The sequence below is a fragment of the Echinops telfairi genome, unplaced genomic scaffold (genome assembly GCF_000313985.2).
Source record: "Echinops telfairi isolate 266 unplaced genomic scaffold, ASM31398v2 ScPeMD7_7424;HRSCAF=8462, whole genome shotgun sequence".
Lineage (NCBI taxonomy): Eukaryota > Metazoa > Chordata > Mammalia > Afrosoricida > Tenrecidae > Echinops > Echinops telfairi.
In genome coordinates, this window is record NW_022111324.1 from 61,556,759 (window position 1) to 61,572,510 (window position 15,752).

Sequence of the window (15,752 nt, forward strand, 5' to 3'; positions counted from 1 at the left end):
CGCAAACACTTTTTGAGTGTCAGTGCCCCCGAGATGTGTGTCCTATTCCTGTTGCACAAACGAGGAAAGTGAGGGGCCCAGAGAGGCAACCGGCAGTGATAGAGCCACAGTAAATGCCACCTCGGCTTACTGCCTCGCGGTGAAGAAGTCCTGCGGGGCACCGATGGCACAAGGGCTAGGTGCTTGGCTGCTCTCTGACAGGTAACGGTTCAAACCTACCGGCCATCCTGAGGGAGGAAAATCCTGCTGATTTGCTCCCATAACAGTTCCAGCCCAGGAAACCCTACAAGGGCAGTGCTGTCTCCCATGTCCTGTAGGGTCAGAATCGACCTTGACAGCTGATAGCAAGGACCTGAAGCAGCCTTAGTAACTCCTCAGAATGAGCCGCGTCTGTGCTGAAGTTTTCTGCAACTTGGAGATGAAAGCGTGCACGCTCTGACAGGGAAAAACAGTCTCCCGTCGGTGTGCGCTCGGTGCGGTGCTGGGCAGGCGGTAGAGACCGCTCACTGGTGGCAGACCAGACAAGATTGCATCCCCTTTTCAAAAGCTAGCCCGTGTAGGAGACCATGGGTGCTTTTTTTTTTTTTTAAAGACAGTTTTATTGGCATATACAATTCAATAGTTCAGTCACATAAACATTCGTTGAACAGTCTTTACCACAATCCATTTTAGAACAATTTCTTCTTCCTGGTGCCCTTTGTTATTCTTGTAAGTTATTCTTTTTCAATTTTGGCAGAAATATACACAAGAAAACATTCTCCAGGTTAACGACTTCTACATGTATAATTTTGTGCCGTTGACAATACTCTGTGCTGTAGAGCCATTACTCACAGCCCTCTCCAAATTGTTCCACCACCGCTAAGAGACACTCAGTGCCGCTGAGCAAACACTTCCTCCTCCACCAATGGTAACCATCGGTCAAGTGTAGTTGTTTGTGGTTTGACTTTGTCGTTTTCTTAATATGCGCATATCATACACTTTCATAGTTAAATCACTTTCTAAAGCGTTGTTAGCCATCATCGTAATCAGGGGTTTTTTTTCATCATTTTTTGGGAGCGTCTTAACAGCTCCTAACACCATCCACCCATCCATCGTGTTGAGCACATTTGTACATAGGTTGCCATCATCATTTTCAAAACATATTCTTTCTACTTGAGCCCTGGGTCTCAGCTGGAGACCAGGCGTTCGAATAGCGAGCTGCTCACATCTTGGGCCTTAACCAACGAGGTCTCCCTGCATTAATGTCGCCTGGGAAAGATGGGAGGTCTTTGGCTTCTGACCCTGACCCCTATCTTCTCTCTGTCCTAGGCCATGGCCATCATGGAGGTAGCTCACGGCAAAGATCACCCGTACATCTCTGAGATCAAACAGGAAATCGAAAGTCACTGAAGCTGTGCACGTCTCGGTGTCTGTTTAAATCCCCGGACAGACGCCGGAAAACCAGTATTTCAGATCTTGCACATCACCCCAGAATGGAAATGCTACGTGCGCCTTCGCCTTTCTCGTTGCTTTCTGGGAGGTTGGTCTTAACCTTTAACTTAAGAAACAAGTTCCTTTTTGGATGCTGCCTCGCCCCCGGATATATGGCATGATCTCATGTACAATATTTTGCACAGGCCGCATTGACCTTAAAGTGCAATCCTTTTCCCCTTCATGCCTGTTGTCTGGGTAGATGTCAGTTTTTAAATGCTAAAACCTGTCCCCCTCCATGCTTGTTGGTATGTGTCTCAACAAACCTGAATGGTGCAGGGAATAAAACAAACACAACTCACAGTGTTTCCTCCTTTATGAGGGAGGGGAAGGTCTCCCAGGTGCTCCTGCGGTGGAAGTGACACTAGGGTACACCCCAGTGGCCCCAGGTGCCCCCTCAGCGTGGGTGGAGCCCAAGGCCTCTGCAGTCTGCAGGTACAGCCCTGGGGGAGGAAAAAGACATGGGGGGGCGGGGAGGTGTAAGAAAGAAAAAGTGGGCAAGTACCTTGTAAAGCTCATGGAAAATGGGAAGAAAAAGATGGTGCGATTTGTCCACGCGCTTTTTGCAGTCCTCCGTGTGTATCGGTGGCAGGGAACCACGGAGTGGGAAGCGTGTGGCTGTGTTGCTTCCCTGGGGCGGTGAAGGCCTTGGAGCCATGAACTGCAGAAAAGCGCTTGAAGGGACTCTTGCTCTCCTGGCTGTTTTTCAACCTGTCTGAAAGCATGTTTTCCCTCGTTGGTTCTCGGAATTGTTCTGAGAAGTGGCCTTCCTTGTTTGGAAAGTCTCCAGGGTAAGCTTGAGAAAGCAAAAAATAATAATAATTTTTTTCTTCCTTACCAACTCTCATGTTGTGGAGCAAACATTGATCTCCACCGGCACTTGGCAGCCCAGCACCCTGCGGGGCGGCCACCTGGATGGAGAAGGGGCTTTGTTACCTCGCAGAGAAGGCTGGCTCCCCAGCACTAGGACACTTTTTTTTTTGTTTTTTTTGTTTTTGACCAGGAAGGTAGAAGATGCATGTTTATTTCCATGAGTTACAGAATCGCAGGCAGTCTTTATATAACCCACTCGCCACCACTATCAAAGAGCAAACAAGAAAAAGACTGCTGAGAAACGGGAAGCTAAACACAGGCTGGACTTCTCCTAAGTGACAGGATGGGCCCTGGTTTCCGTGGAACACGACGCAGAGGTAACGAGAGACAGCTGCATTTCCACCACAGGCACGTGGCACTGGGACGGTCGTCTCTGCACAGGAAGCTCTAACAGTCATGCGAGGGTACAGTGATTATTGAACAAGGCAAAGTTCTCACCAAAGAGAGCAGTGGGGGGTGGGGGTTTGGGGGGGCGCCACACCAGTGGGCGCTGAACACCAAGTCAGTTCCGCAACACGCCTGCACGGAGGAGCGGCCGCAGTGCGTGGGACTCGGTGAGCTTTGTTGGACGGTCTGGACGCAGCAGAACCGGAAATGCTGGAAGGTGCTTGACGACAACAGTGCTTCACGTCAGGTGCTCATGAAGGCTTTGTTACAAACTGTTCAGAGTGTGGCTTGGGGAACGGACTGAAGTGCTGACATGCTGTAGAAGGGGGAGAGAGTGGGAAACTTCCTCGTTGAAAGACGCAGTGGTCTGCTCGAGTCAGCAGGCAGAGAGTGCAAGGGGAGAGATGACGCGCATGGTATACCAACACTCAGAGCGGCTACAGAGTACATCTGGGCCTGGGGTCTCCCTCTCTGAAGGGTGCAAGGCCACAGGGAGCCGGTATATGCTCAGTATAGCCAGCACTTTCTTTTGTTTAGAAAGATGGGGGACTTTTTAAAAGCCAGGCCAGAAGCACAGGCTCTCTCAGGGTGTGGGGAGTGGGCTGGCGGGTGCCCCCAGTGGGCACTGAAGTGGTAGCCTATGCACGTGCACTGGTACACTCCAACATGCAGTGCCCTGGTGGGAGCCTTCCCTGGTGTGCAGCAGAACCAGAGCGGAGCTAGACGCCACCTCCCTGGGAGAGTGAGAGAGAGGTCAGTGGGCGGGATGGGGCGGCCTGAGGAACCACAGCATCTTTCAAACCAGAAAGTGATTAGTGACGAAAGCAACGGTAAGCAGTCAGCACTAGGACACTTCTTGCAGGAAATCGGCTCAGAGTCAGAAAGGAAGTCCCCTACCGGTTAGGAATGAAAGCCTGTCGGGTTTGCACTTGAATTACCTTGCACTGTTACAATCCGGAAACTGGAAACGGCTTGAGCGTACCTCATGCCTCACACACACCGTTAACTGTGAGCCCTGTGACCCCATGGGGGGGGGGGGGGGTTGTCCCCAGTGGCACTTCACCAATCACTTGTGGTATGTGAAGCGCTCACAGGCCGAGTAAATGCGGGTTTCAAAAATGCTGACTTCCCTTGTCCTGTGTGGCCAAGCCTAAAATACGCCTAGCTCATCATTTCCTTTCCTTAGATTTCATAAAGCTGTAAAAGTCATGCTCAGAACAGGTGCAAATACTGTTTGAATGCGCATGTGCAATTTCACCAACCTCTTGCAGTCACATAAATGTCAGAGGGGCTCTGCTGCGGTAGTGGGCTACTCGTTGGATCGGTGGTTCAAGCCCACCTGCTCCCGCAGGAGAGAGACGAGGCAGTTTGCGCGGTGGGCTCTTGGACTCTGCCCCGTGGTTGGAAAGGACCCACTCTAGGTGCCCGATGAGGGTAGCCCGCTGCCGCCGAGTGCCCCGCTCGTCTCCTGGGTCCCGAGTCAGAATGGACTTGGTGTTGATGGTTTGTTGTTTCTCTTAGTTCATCTACATAAAGAGATTTGAAAGCAGGCAGAACGACAGTGGCGTACTGTAATCCGCTCTGACAGTTTGGGTCTCCATTTCAGCACCTACAGATGGGCCTCATTCATTCCACCATTCTGTTCATGCGCTTGCCCCATTCTGCTGCTGCTCCACACAATACCATGATGGCCAATCCTAAATCTACCACGCTACTGGACTGTAAAACTATATTTGGAAATTCTTAAGATAATTGTTGGCTGGTGAAAATATACACAGCAAACCATGCGACAATTCATTTCTACCTGTGCCATTTTGCGATATTAATTATATTCACCTAGTTTTCAACCAACCATTCTCATGCACCTGTAAGTTGTTCCTTCTGTTAACATGAATCCCCCCCCACGAGTCGGAATCGACTTGATGGCTGGGGTTTGAGGGTTAAGGTGCTTATCTAATGTTTTGAGTTGCTGTTCCCAATTTTGGAGCCCTGGTGGTATGGTTACAAGTTGGGAAGCTAACTGCAAGATTAGCAGTTCGAAACCACCCAACTGCTCGCAAGGGAGAAAGGTGGATCTTTATACTCCTGAAAAGTTATGGCCTCTGCAGCTCCCGTCCTATAGGGTCACTATGAGCCGGAGAGTTTGGGTTTTTGTTGTTGTTGTCAAATTGATCCCATATAGATCTTAAGAGATGCTCAGAGTGGAGCTGTTTTAATGTGAAGATGAACTGTTGTCTGGTTTTAGGGGACTTCACAGGAGAAGACTTGAACTCTAAAGATGGGCTCAGGGCAATCGCTTCAGCAGTCCATCTATCCTCCCTGACTCTAGGACAAGTGGGAACTTTTTTTTTTTGCCAAGGGCCATTTGGATATTTATCACATTCCGGGGTCTGACTGGTCAAACATGTAACTCGCTCACCCCTCGCGTGATGGCTGAAGCTGCTTTTTCTTTGGTGAGACGGGTGATGTGAGCCGGTAGTGCGGATTTCATGGGCCTTTCAAGACCCACAGGCTGGACGTTGCCCGTCCTTTCTCTGAGAAGCCCGGAGTCCTGGGTAACTTGGAATGTTATTCTGCATTACCCCTCACCTGCCCTCCAATTGATTAGTAGTCTTCTGTGGAATCTGTAGTCAAAATATCTCAGTGGCAGTTGCTCACGAGGCAGTTGGCCACACATTCCACGTCGATCTCCGTTTTTGACTCCGGTCCAACAGCCTTGAATGGCCGCTTGTCGGCGTTGAAGCCCCTGGGCTCCGTGCAAGAGCCAGGAGGTAGGACCGCAGCACACAGAGCCCGGGAGGTGTGTGTGTGGCCTAGCAGCTGCCTGCCTCTGTTTGGTTCTTGGTAAGATTTTCAAGGTAGAATGTCAGAATCAAATAGGAACTTTTATTTGCATCGAGTACCAATAGGAAGTGATAGTACTCGTTTTTCCTTATATTGTTTTTCCCCCTTTAAGTTTGTCTTTCTAAGGTGCATTATTTTCAATGCGTTCATCTCTGAAACTAGGCACTTTTTCTTATATTTAGGAGTTATTCTATAGCCTTTATGGCTTGGTATTTATGGTATTTTGCCTAATTTGCCATTTGTCCGTGCGTGGAATAATTTTTCTGCCGCCCTGAGTGGGGTATCGGCTTTGTTTTGGGAGTGAGTGTCTTCCCGGACTGCCGGCACTTCACCTTTCAGGCTGCTTGTTGCGAAGGCATATTGTTTTCATCTGTCAATGAAGAAAAAACGACTTTAAATTATTATCTTATCTAACTAGAAGTTGTTTAATGGTGAAAGATCCAGTTAGATCCTTTAATAAAGTTTAATTCTCAGAAATTGTAGCCACTTGCGCCAGCATCATTTATTGAATAATTGCTTTCCGCCCACTGATTGGAAATGCTACTGCCGTTGTTGCCCAGGGCTCGGGTCCACTCACTGATGTGTCCTGCTGTTCTGTCAGGCTTTCGCGGCTCTTGTTGTGACGAGCTCTATTTCTACTGTGTGGGGGGGGACAAGTCTGCTGAGTGGCTGGAGTTTGTCATGGAAAAGCATACAGTGTAGAAGTCGGCCTGGTTCATCCTGTGTTGTGACGTTACTGCCCAGTGGTGTGTGTACTTACTTGCGCATGCATCCTTGTTGCTCTGACTCTGTGTGTAGCTTTTGCTTTGCCTTTGTGGATCTTGTGTATTTCTCTCTTTCACAGTCTGGTAGTATTTTTACTGGTGGTTGCCATTTTGTCTCTAAGGTGAAACGTCCAATCTTTTCCATTCAGCAACTGAAGAAAATAAACTTCTTTATTAGCCCATGAAAGATAGTAAGTGTGCCTATTCTCTCCCCACCCTGCCTAACATGTCACTGTTATCACCGGCATATATTGGCTATCATCTTTTTTTTTAAAGACATCTTTCAGGAAGGACCATTTTCATTGCCACAGTCCCCTCTTCACGCCGGGGCGGGGCAGGATTTGCTGCCGCCGCGTTCTTTCATTCTGGAGTGACCTTCAGTATTCTCATTTTCAGGTTGGGGCCTCTGGTCGGTGAAAGACCAGTAAGAGCTAGCTCGGGTTCAGTGACTGAGGTGTAGCCAATTAATATGGCCCTCCTAACTCTAGCTCCTTGTGTGATGGGTTCTGATTCTGGATTTGATGCTTGTGGCTGTGGTCCCATTTTGGAGGGAATTCTGTTACAGGATCAAGGTGGGGTAAGTCTGGACATTAGCAGAGGGTACGAACCAAGGCATAGCCAGTGTTCTTGGGGGCATCCTTCAGTCTAGTAGAGGGTGGGATTTAAGCTACGATCCTTCCGATTCCCTGGAGGTATGGTTGGCTGAGACACTTCACACTTGCATCAAAGCCATTTCTCATAGTGTAGGCCCATCCGTGACTCAGAAAACTCACAGGACCATTTGGAAGAGCACGTCCAAGCTCTCTGTGTGGAAGGTGGAGTCCCCTGAGATCAGCTGCACCGGGGACTGTGGCGCAGAGCTCCGAGGAGCAGTGGGGGCACGGAGGTGCCTCGCGTGGCCTGAGACGATGGAACTGTGGGACAGCGATAAAGCAGGCTGGCTTCCAGGATGTGGCTGAGAGCCTGAGAACTGTAGAGAGACTTAGCTGCTGACTGAGACGAGCTATTGCTATGCACCGGTGACTGCATCCTTAACTGTTTTGCAGAGCCTGACTTGTTGTAACCTGGTAATTTTCTTTAAAAACTTTTAATCATGAGGATTGTGAGTTGTGTGTGGCCATTGCAACAAATCCCCAGACCCAGCATAGAAGGCGAGCACCACATGGTCAGTGTCAGCATAGGGTGAGGGAGGGGGGAGGCATGTCTGACCCCTGCCTCGTGGCAATAGCAAAGCCAGGGGAGACCAGATATGTCCACCTGGACTGCAGTTGGCTACAGTGATAACAACCAAACCAACCTATTGTCACCGAGTCCATTCTAAATCAGTCCATTCTCAGTAGCACCAGACCTACCACTGCTCTCGAGTCCAAATGACAGTGACCCTCTCCGGGGCTTCTGAGGCTGTACATCTTCACAGGACAGCCAGCCTCATCTGTCTCCCCTGGGACAGCTGATGGGTAAACCCCGCCTGCCAAGGTGGCGCTGTCGGGTCAGTTAGACTGCTAACAGGTCTCCATCCAAATCCCCCAGCCACTCATTGGAGAAAGCGGCGCCGTTTGCTCTCCAGTGTCACCGTGACGTGTAATCAGCTCAGTTACAGTGGGTTTGCGTTTTGGTTTGGCCGACAAGTTCATTCTGATTCACAGCAACCCCGTAGGGGAGAAGAACTGCCCCTTAGGGTTTCTGAGACGAGATCTTACACAGGAGCAGGGAGCCTCACCTTTCTTCTGTCTCACAGACCTCTTGAGCCGCCATCTGTTACGCTTCGAGGGGCTGTGGTCATTTCCAGGAGCTGTTACTTCTCCAAGGCCCCAGGAAAGGGTCCCCCTCGTTAGGAGGGGCCCCTGTACGTGTGCATGCTGAGCGATGACTGAAAATCATGGTGCTGGGCAGCTAAGTCCAAACCTAGTAGTTCAGCCGTTATTAAACGTTGAAAGACAAAAACAATACTTGGTGTCTTCTACAGCAGCCGGGGGCCTGCCTTTTCTGAGTTTGTTTGGGATCTTTCATCAGTGACAGTCTTGGGATGGATGCGATGACCTTGGAGCTTTAGAGGGGGGATGGTATGTGACCGATTCCTACAGATCTGTTTTGCCATTTGCCTAGTGATGAACTGTTTGGACTTCTGAACCGTATGATTTTGGAACTTTCAAACTAAATGTCTTAAGTGTGATCAAGTTCTGCAGGATTGAAAAGTCTACAGAAATAGACTGGAGGGGGGGGGGGGGCGTTTTTCCAGGCAGTTGGTCCATAAAAATGATCACACCTCTGATCTAGAAGTGAAGTCAATTCCATGGTTCAATTTTTAGTTAAGCCGCCCTGCAAGGGTAAAAACACTGAAAGTAACGGGGGAGCAGCTTAGAATAATCACCCTTTGAGATGAAAGGGGCAGCACTGAGCCCAGGACAACAGAAGGGCGAGGAGAGGAGGCGGGATGACAGCAGGAGACGTGGGAGTGAGTGAAGTGTTGGTCCACCGTGGGGTTTGCAGTCCAAGAAGTGAAGCTCAATGTGTGCAAAGTGTTGAGTAGAACACTGACCTGCTTTGTACAGTCACCCAGTACGCGTACACACACATACACACACACACACACACACACACACATATGCGCGCGCGCCTAAAAAACCGCTCTTAAACGTGTTTCAATTAAACTACAAATGAGCCGACTGTTTTCTTTGAAAAAAAAAAAGTTTATTGCATATGGAAATAGATATCTTTTAAAAAAAGGTTAGAATAAAGATCTCACATTTGTAAAGGCACATATGAAACATTTTACAGCAATAACAAGGGCAGTGAGAACATAAGACGATACGCAACTAAGACCAACATCTAAATAAGACTTTTAAAAAAAGGTAAGAAACAGTGCAAAAAATACTGTCAAAAGTCAGCCTTATACACCTGATAATTATGTATAAAACTGGCAAGCATAAGCTTATTTACTGATAAAATAGCACATAGAATAGCATGCATAGTTTTATTTAAGGCTTTTTAATGTTAAATTGATAAGGAGTTACATGAAACTATAGTTGCCATGGTATTAATCAAAATCAGTCCCCCAACTTAGGGAATGTCATAAGCTTGTCTGTCCCTCCCCTACTGGACAGCTGTAGCTTGGTGAGGGACCTGGTTTCCATTTTTCAGGGTAACAATCGACACCCATGGGAAGGGGAAAGTGTTCTCAGAATCCCAAGTCCCATGCGGAATGCATTTTGTACAGCAACCATGCACAGCGTGGTGGTTAAAGCCACTAGTCTGCCCACACAGCCCCCGGATCCCAGGGCCACTGCAATAGGACCATTCAAGGACTGCTGACAGATGGTGGCCTTTTGTGGGCTGATCCAAGAACCTTCAGAACAAACTGCCTTCTAAGTAGGGGACTTTGCTGTACATCAAAGTGAAAACCAACATGTCAAATATTTTGAATTTTACCAAGAGTCACGACATTTTATAAAGCAGACAACAAGAGCACAAGAACACTGACTTAAGCACAGCTCAGCCACACGGGCCAGTGACACAAACTGGATTAGCCTGTTACTTGAAGGGACCCAAGCTACAGAGGTTAGATGTGTGATAGTCATCTGCATGTGCAAACTCTGTCTCACTGGTGAGTCCTTACGCAGGTTGGTTGGGTACTGACGGCTGAAGGACACGGGCAGGGCACATCATCTATGTTGAAGGGGAACCTAACTTCTGAAATGGTATAGTCACCGGGCCCTTAACAGGTTCCACATAATGGCAAGAAAACGGAATTGCAAAGAAATTTTACGCAATGTTCAATTTGAGGCGGGTAAGAAAAAGCTCTCAACTCGAGTCTTCGGTTCTCTGCTGAAGGTAAGCATGAGCTGACCCTGCAACTGAGGGTGGGGTGGGCCCCGGAGAAGGCCAGCACTGCCGCTCAGAGCCGCCGCTGCTTCCTGAAGTTGCGCGAGAGGTAGGTCCCAGTCTAACCTCCCGATTCTCCCCCTGTCGTTGGGCGATGGGTTCCGTCCACGCTACTTCTGTAGAAATGTACGGCCTTGGAAACCCCACAGGGCGCTTCCACGCAGTCTTACAGGTGGCTCGGAGTTGGGACTGTTAGCTGGGCCATGGGTTAGTAGAGGGAAAAGGTTGGGGAGGCAAACAAGGTAACCTCCAGATTGATCGAACAGCAGTCTCTCGCCCCCGAGAGGGCTGAGAATAGATACCTGTACCACATGGACACGTCCCCAGTGAGCAGGGGGCTTCTCTTTGCTCACAGGTGGCCAGTTTGCTAGAAGTGAGCAGGAAGCAAGCGGGGTTCAGGAAGGAGTCAGAGACAAACCAGCAAGCCTATGACCACACATGGGTCACAGTCTCTGTGACCCGAAGCAGTTCCCCTCAGGTCTTAAATTGGGCCGAAAGGATTCTTCGAACGAGCTAACACCCACCTTCCCGCCACTTGTACTGAGCGACGGACAGGACCGAAGGTTGCTATCCGTTTCCTAACTCTTTAAATTCACTCCGGCTGCCTCCATGTGCCAACTCCTATTTTCAGATCAAAGTACAACGTTCTAATCTCAGGTGTAGGGGTAGTTTTAGACTCTTGACATGTCACATTTCGGAAGGGTGACAACAGAAGGGTCAAGGAAAGTAAAAGGGTACCACTGAGAGTTGGATGCCGAGAACACGTTTCCAGACGCAAGGCTGGCATGGTCCTGAGTGCATGAAGAAAAGATGGTGTCCTCCCGGGACCTGAGCCCTGATGATCAACACTGCTGGGCACAAAGGGGGGCGTGCTCTGTAGCACGCCGGCGATGGCAGGAGAGGAGTCCAGTCATGCGCTGAGACTGCCCATGCAAAGCCGTGTGGCTCAGCAGAATAATGGCTCATGAGGCTGCCAGGAAAGAAAGGGCCACCAGTGGCCAGCGAGGGGACCGGCCAACTGGTGACCTACACACCAAGCTCCTGACATCATGAGGTCTGTCTCCACAGGGGAGGGAGGGAGGGCCCATTGTAGCAGCAGGGGCTGGCCAAGAGAAGCAGGCCCACGGCTCCCTTCAGTGTGGCGTGAATGAAAGCGGGGTGGGGCGGCCCAGAGAGTCTGAGGGGAGCCAACAGAACCGATGCACTTTGATGACAAATTTAGGCCGATCTGAACACCCCTGTCCACCCTCTGCTAGCTTTTCTCCAGGAGAGCTTACAACTCTTTCTGGAAAGGTGGGTCTGGGTGGCCCCACATGTGACAGAAGGCCCTTCCTACACACCTTCCTGTCCCGGAAAGGGGTGTCCTTGAGTTTATTTTTAAGATGGGAGGGCTGATGGACATCCTCCCCCTTTACCGCACCAAACAATGAGTGGCCCAGGCGCCGAGGCCAGGCTCCCTGACACTGCATTTTCCCAGGGGACATTTTCGTTGGGGATGAAGACCTCGCCTTGGGAGGAAGATGCAGCTCTATTAGGCTGGAAAAGAAGAAAGTGAATCAAGCAAGATAAGAATCCAACCCCACCCCCGAGTTTCTAAGAAGCCGATGAGCTGCAGGCAGGGGAGGTGACGGCTATATGAGCATGGGACAGACCCCTGAGTAATGCAGCACAGTCAGAGGGGCAGAATTTGATCGGACATTCTTCTCTCCCCCTCATGCAAGCATGTTTCTGTTATCTTCAACATTGGCCACAAGAAGGCCTCTTGCCTTTGAACACTTCAGTAGATCAAAACGTTTTGGGGTGACGATGAAAACCATTCTGCTTCCTCCTTTGGAGGTCAAAGGCAGTGAGAGCCAAGTGCAGTGTAACAATTTGTAGCACTGCGACCTAGTGCGTTACACACTAAACCACCAGTTTGCTCCAGGCGAAAGAGACGCGCTCTACTGTCCAGTTCCAGTCTCAGCAACCCACACGGGCAGTCCTTCCCGGCCTGACAGGGTTGCCATGAGTTGGAATCAACTCAGTGGCAGTGAGTTTGACATTAGAGAAGCCAACCAGGTTGTCACATTAAGAGCTGGGGGACGGTGGAAAAAATGTGTCCGGTGCCCATGGACAACTCAGGTTTTTCTGGAAGCAGCACCCGATGATTTGGTCCTTTGCTCACAGAGAAATGGCAGTGTGACGGCTGCCGGATAGAAACCAGTCTCTCAAGGGGCAGCAGGAAAACCTTTGGTAAAACACTGGGCCGCACACTTCCCACAAAGGGCTGTCCTAAGAACTGGAAACATGGGGAATCCAGGAGAGATGACCCTTCCGGGACAAGTGAGTGTCGCGATACCGGGAGGGTGGAGGGAAGGTGGGGTAGAAAGGGGCAACTGATTACAAGGATTTACATATAACATCCTCCCTGGGGGATGGACAACAGAAAATGGGTAAAAGATATCAGATAGTGTAAGATAGGACAAAATAAATTTATAAATTATCAAGGAGGGGGAAATGAGCTGATATCAAGGGCTCAAGTAGAAAGCAAGTGTTTTGAGAATGGTGAAGGCAACAAATGTACAAATGTGTTTGACACGATGGATGTATGGATTCTGATGAGTTGTATAAGTCCCCAATAAAATGATTTTGAAAAAAGAAAGGGCTGTCCTAAGAACCCAACGATGACTGTTTGGTGCTTCTGGCTGACGATTTCTTTCTCTAGGGCTGCCCCTATACAGTGACTGCCGACACCGAGGAGGGGCAAAGGATCATTTTGACTACCACTTGGGCCTGACCCAACTGGCACCGTCTTAGCCCCCATGCCTTTGCTCTCCCCAAAGCACCCCAAGAACCACACCGTTCACCAGCAGCCACGCTGTCGTGGGAGAGGCATCAGAAGGCATCTTCAGGGCCCATTATGCTCCATAACCGCTGGGTTGAGGGGTGACGGAGAAACCTCACCCAGCTTTTACCCCAGGAAAGGGCGGCACCTGGCAACCCCACAGCGATCTGACTGATAGGCCAGACTGTCAGAAGCAATAGTGCATCACTCGTCAGGTGAAGCAGTGGTCACAGTGTAACAGCAGCCGGCTCACAGGCAGCCAGCCCTTGCTCACCACCACCTGCCGGGAGACGTGGCATCCTGGGGGGCGGGTCATACCCCAGAAGGAAATGGAGGTGTATGTCTGAGGTCTGGTATGGGCGGGCCCTGGGCGCCACAGGAGGCAGTGCCCACAGCCCTTCGAGCCTGGTGGACCTCCCAAGGCATGGCAGGGTGGGAGATGCTTGTCCTCAAGTGCAAGCCCGGTGGGGGAGGGGGGCACAAAGGCGAAAGGTGCCCCACTAAGGCAGCTGGACAAGATGGGAGAAGGTCTTGGCTGATGTGGCTGCAAATCAATGGGGTCATCTTGAAATTAGGGGTAGGGGGGGTAACTAAAAGGGACTGCAATCTTTGTGCACTCGGTAACCTCACGAGACCCAGGAAGAAACAAACTTTATAATGAGCCTCGGTATGGGTGAAGTCTTATTGTAAGTAAAATAACATTTGAATGGACATTTCATTTGGAGCAACCTACAATTGGCTGGAAATGATCCATTCAACCTAGCGTTCCTGCTTGGGTTTGTGAACCGGGGTCTCGAGTTCTGGGTAAGCCAGTGGCTGATAACCACAGATGGCTTCCTGGCAGAGCCCAGAAAGACGCTCTCCCTAACCTGGTAGGGAAGATAGGGGCCCCAGGTCAGTTGGGCAAGCGATGGCAGTTTAAGTATAATTCTCAACCTAGGATCACAGAGACTAGATGCCACGTTGTCTCCATGCAACCTTCTCAGAAGCAGATTGCTTCCTCCCAAGAACCCATGTGCAGATGTTCACTCCTCCTGCTCCTACTGTCACAGCGCACTCTCCCCATGCTGACAGAAAGCAAACCACTCGGGCATACCTCACGAATGCAGGGGGCCCTCCCTTTTGGTCCATACACAGAAGCAGCCACGTGTGTGGACCAATGCTACCAGATGCAAACACTACTGCCACGGATACTTAAAGTGTGTGTGGGGATGTCCCCAGAACCCAGTGATCCCCCAATAAGGCTTGGAAGGACTTGTTCAGCCTCACCAGCAGTCTTAGTTCCTGCTCATCATTAGGAAGAAGGCTGGGAGCTGGGCTCCCATGCCCCAGGGGCTGCAGTGGAGCAGGATGCAGGCCGTTGGTCAGGGAGAGGAGGCGAGAGAGCATGGTACAGTGAGCAAATTCCAAATCCGGCAGCTGAAAGGGCTAGATGGCCTTGTCGTGAGATGGGTTTTTTTTCTCCCCCCTCCCCGACCTCCATTTTTAATGTTCTCCCTTCAAGTCCAAACTGCAGCAATAGCATCTGACAGCTCCAGCTTCAGCCTTGATACATCATCAGGAAGTCATTCCAAAAGCTCTAACTAGATAACTAATTTAATACACTTTGCTTCAAGGTTTATTCCTTGGCTGGCTTCCCAGCTACAAAGCATCTCTGGGCAATTATTATGCAGATGCCAGAAGCGGACTTTCAATGGCTGCTCTGATTTAACAGAAGCAAGGTTGGCATCGCCTGCATGTGAACAAGAGTACAAAAGTGTGCTCAAGAGTCAAAAGCATTTGTCTTCCTAAAACTGAAATACGGATGTGAAAGGGAGCGGACTAACTTGGGAATGTTCTCCTTTGGGCTTAAATCCAAACATCAGCTAGGAAATTGGATGTTAAACCCGCTCCTTCCCTACATTTGGCGTATTAGCAGACATTCACATGGCCCAAGGTGGGGAGTGGACAGGTTTCCAGGAAGCTTGTATGATGCCTTCGGAGATACCAGATCTCCGTGCTGCCCGGGGACACATGAGCAGTGTACACATTGGGGCCCTAGGAGATGAAAGGACTGCTGGTGGGGTGTCGGAGGCAACTCCGTACATCTGGGACTGCAGACCAACTGAGCAGAGGACCCCAAGGATAGAGGCCCTTGAAGAAAGGAGGCAAACACCTCGCCTGAGGATGATCCCAGGTCTGAGCTGCTCATAAGGCGATTCCGTCCCACTGAAACGACGCACTACGTTCATAGTTCTTTCCCGAACACCCCTGAGAATTCCAGGATCTACAAAGCTCAGTTCAAAGTATACTTCCTGACCGGTCTTCCCATCTTGGAGTAAGCAGAGAAGAAGCGCTCCAATCCCGGGTACTCAGACTCAATTCAGTACCGCCACCGTGACACCTGGCCAGAGGTGCAGCTCTGCTGGTGGAATGTGGACGCCATTACAAGATGGCGCCGGACCGCGCCCGCATTGCCAGGAGCTGAGCTGTAAACAAGCTTGTTGCGCATGCGCTGCCAGGAGCTGAGCTGTAAACAAGCTTGTTGCGCATGCGCTGCCAGCCGCTCACTGCGCATTATCGCGTTGCACCAATCCTGGTAGGACACGTCACCGAGCAGGGTATTTATACCCGGGGTTTTAGGAGCTTGGGGTCTTCCGCAGCTGACTTCAGGCTCAGAAGCAGCGTCAATAAACTTCGCAGATTGCATCTACCAGAAGGGTCCTGAC

At 50.2% G+C, this 15,752-nt stretch overlaps 1 protein-coding gene across 3 annotated transcripts in view; it reads left to right on the top strand.

Moving 5' to 3' along the window:
• SMYD2 (SET and MYND domain containing 2) overlaps positions 1–1,771 on the top strand; it is a 61,854-nt gene extending 60,083 nt beyond the window's left edge. For all 3 annotated transcript variants that reach the window (XM_004699890.3, XM_045298220.1, XM_045298219.1), the window contains one exon: positions 1,309–1,771. In XM_004699890.3, the coding sequence (XP_004699947.1) occupies positions 1,309–1,389 (81 nt within the window). In that variant the 3' untranslated portion in view covers positions 1,390–1,771. The remainder of the gene's footprint in view (positions 1–1,308) is intronic.
• The last annotated feature ends 13,981 nt before the right edge of the window (positions 1,772–15,752 follow it).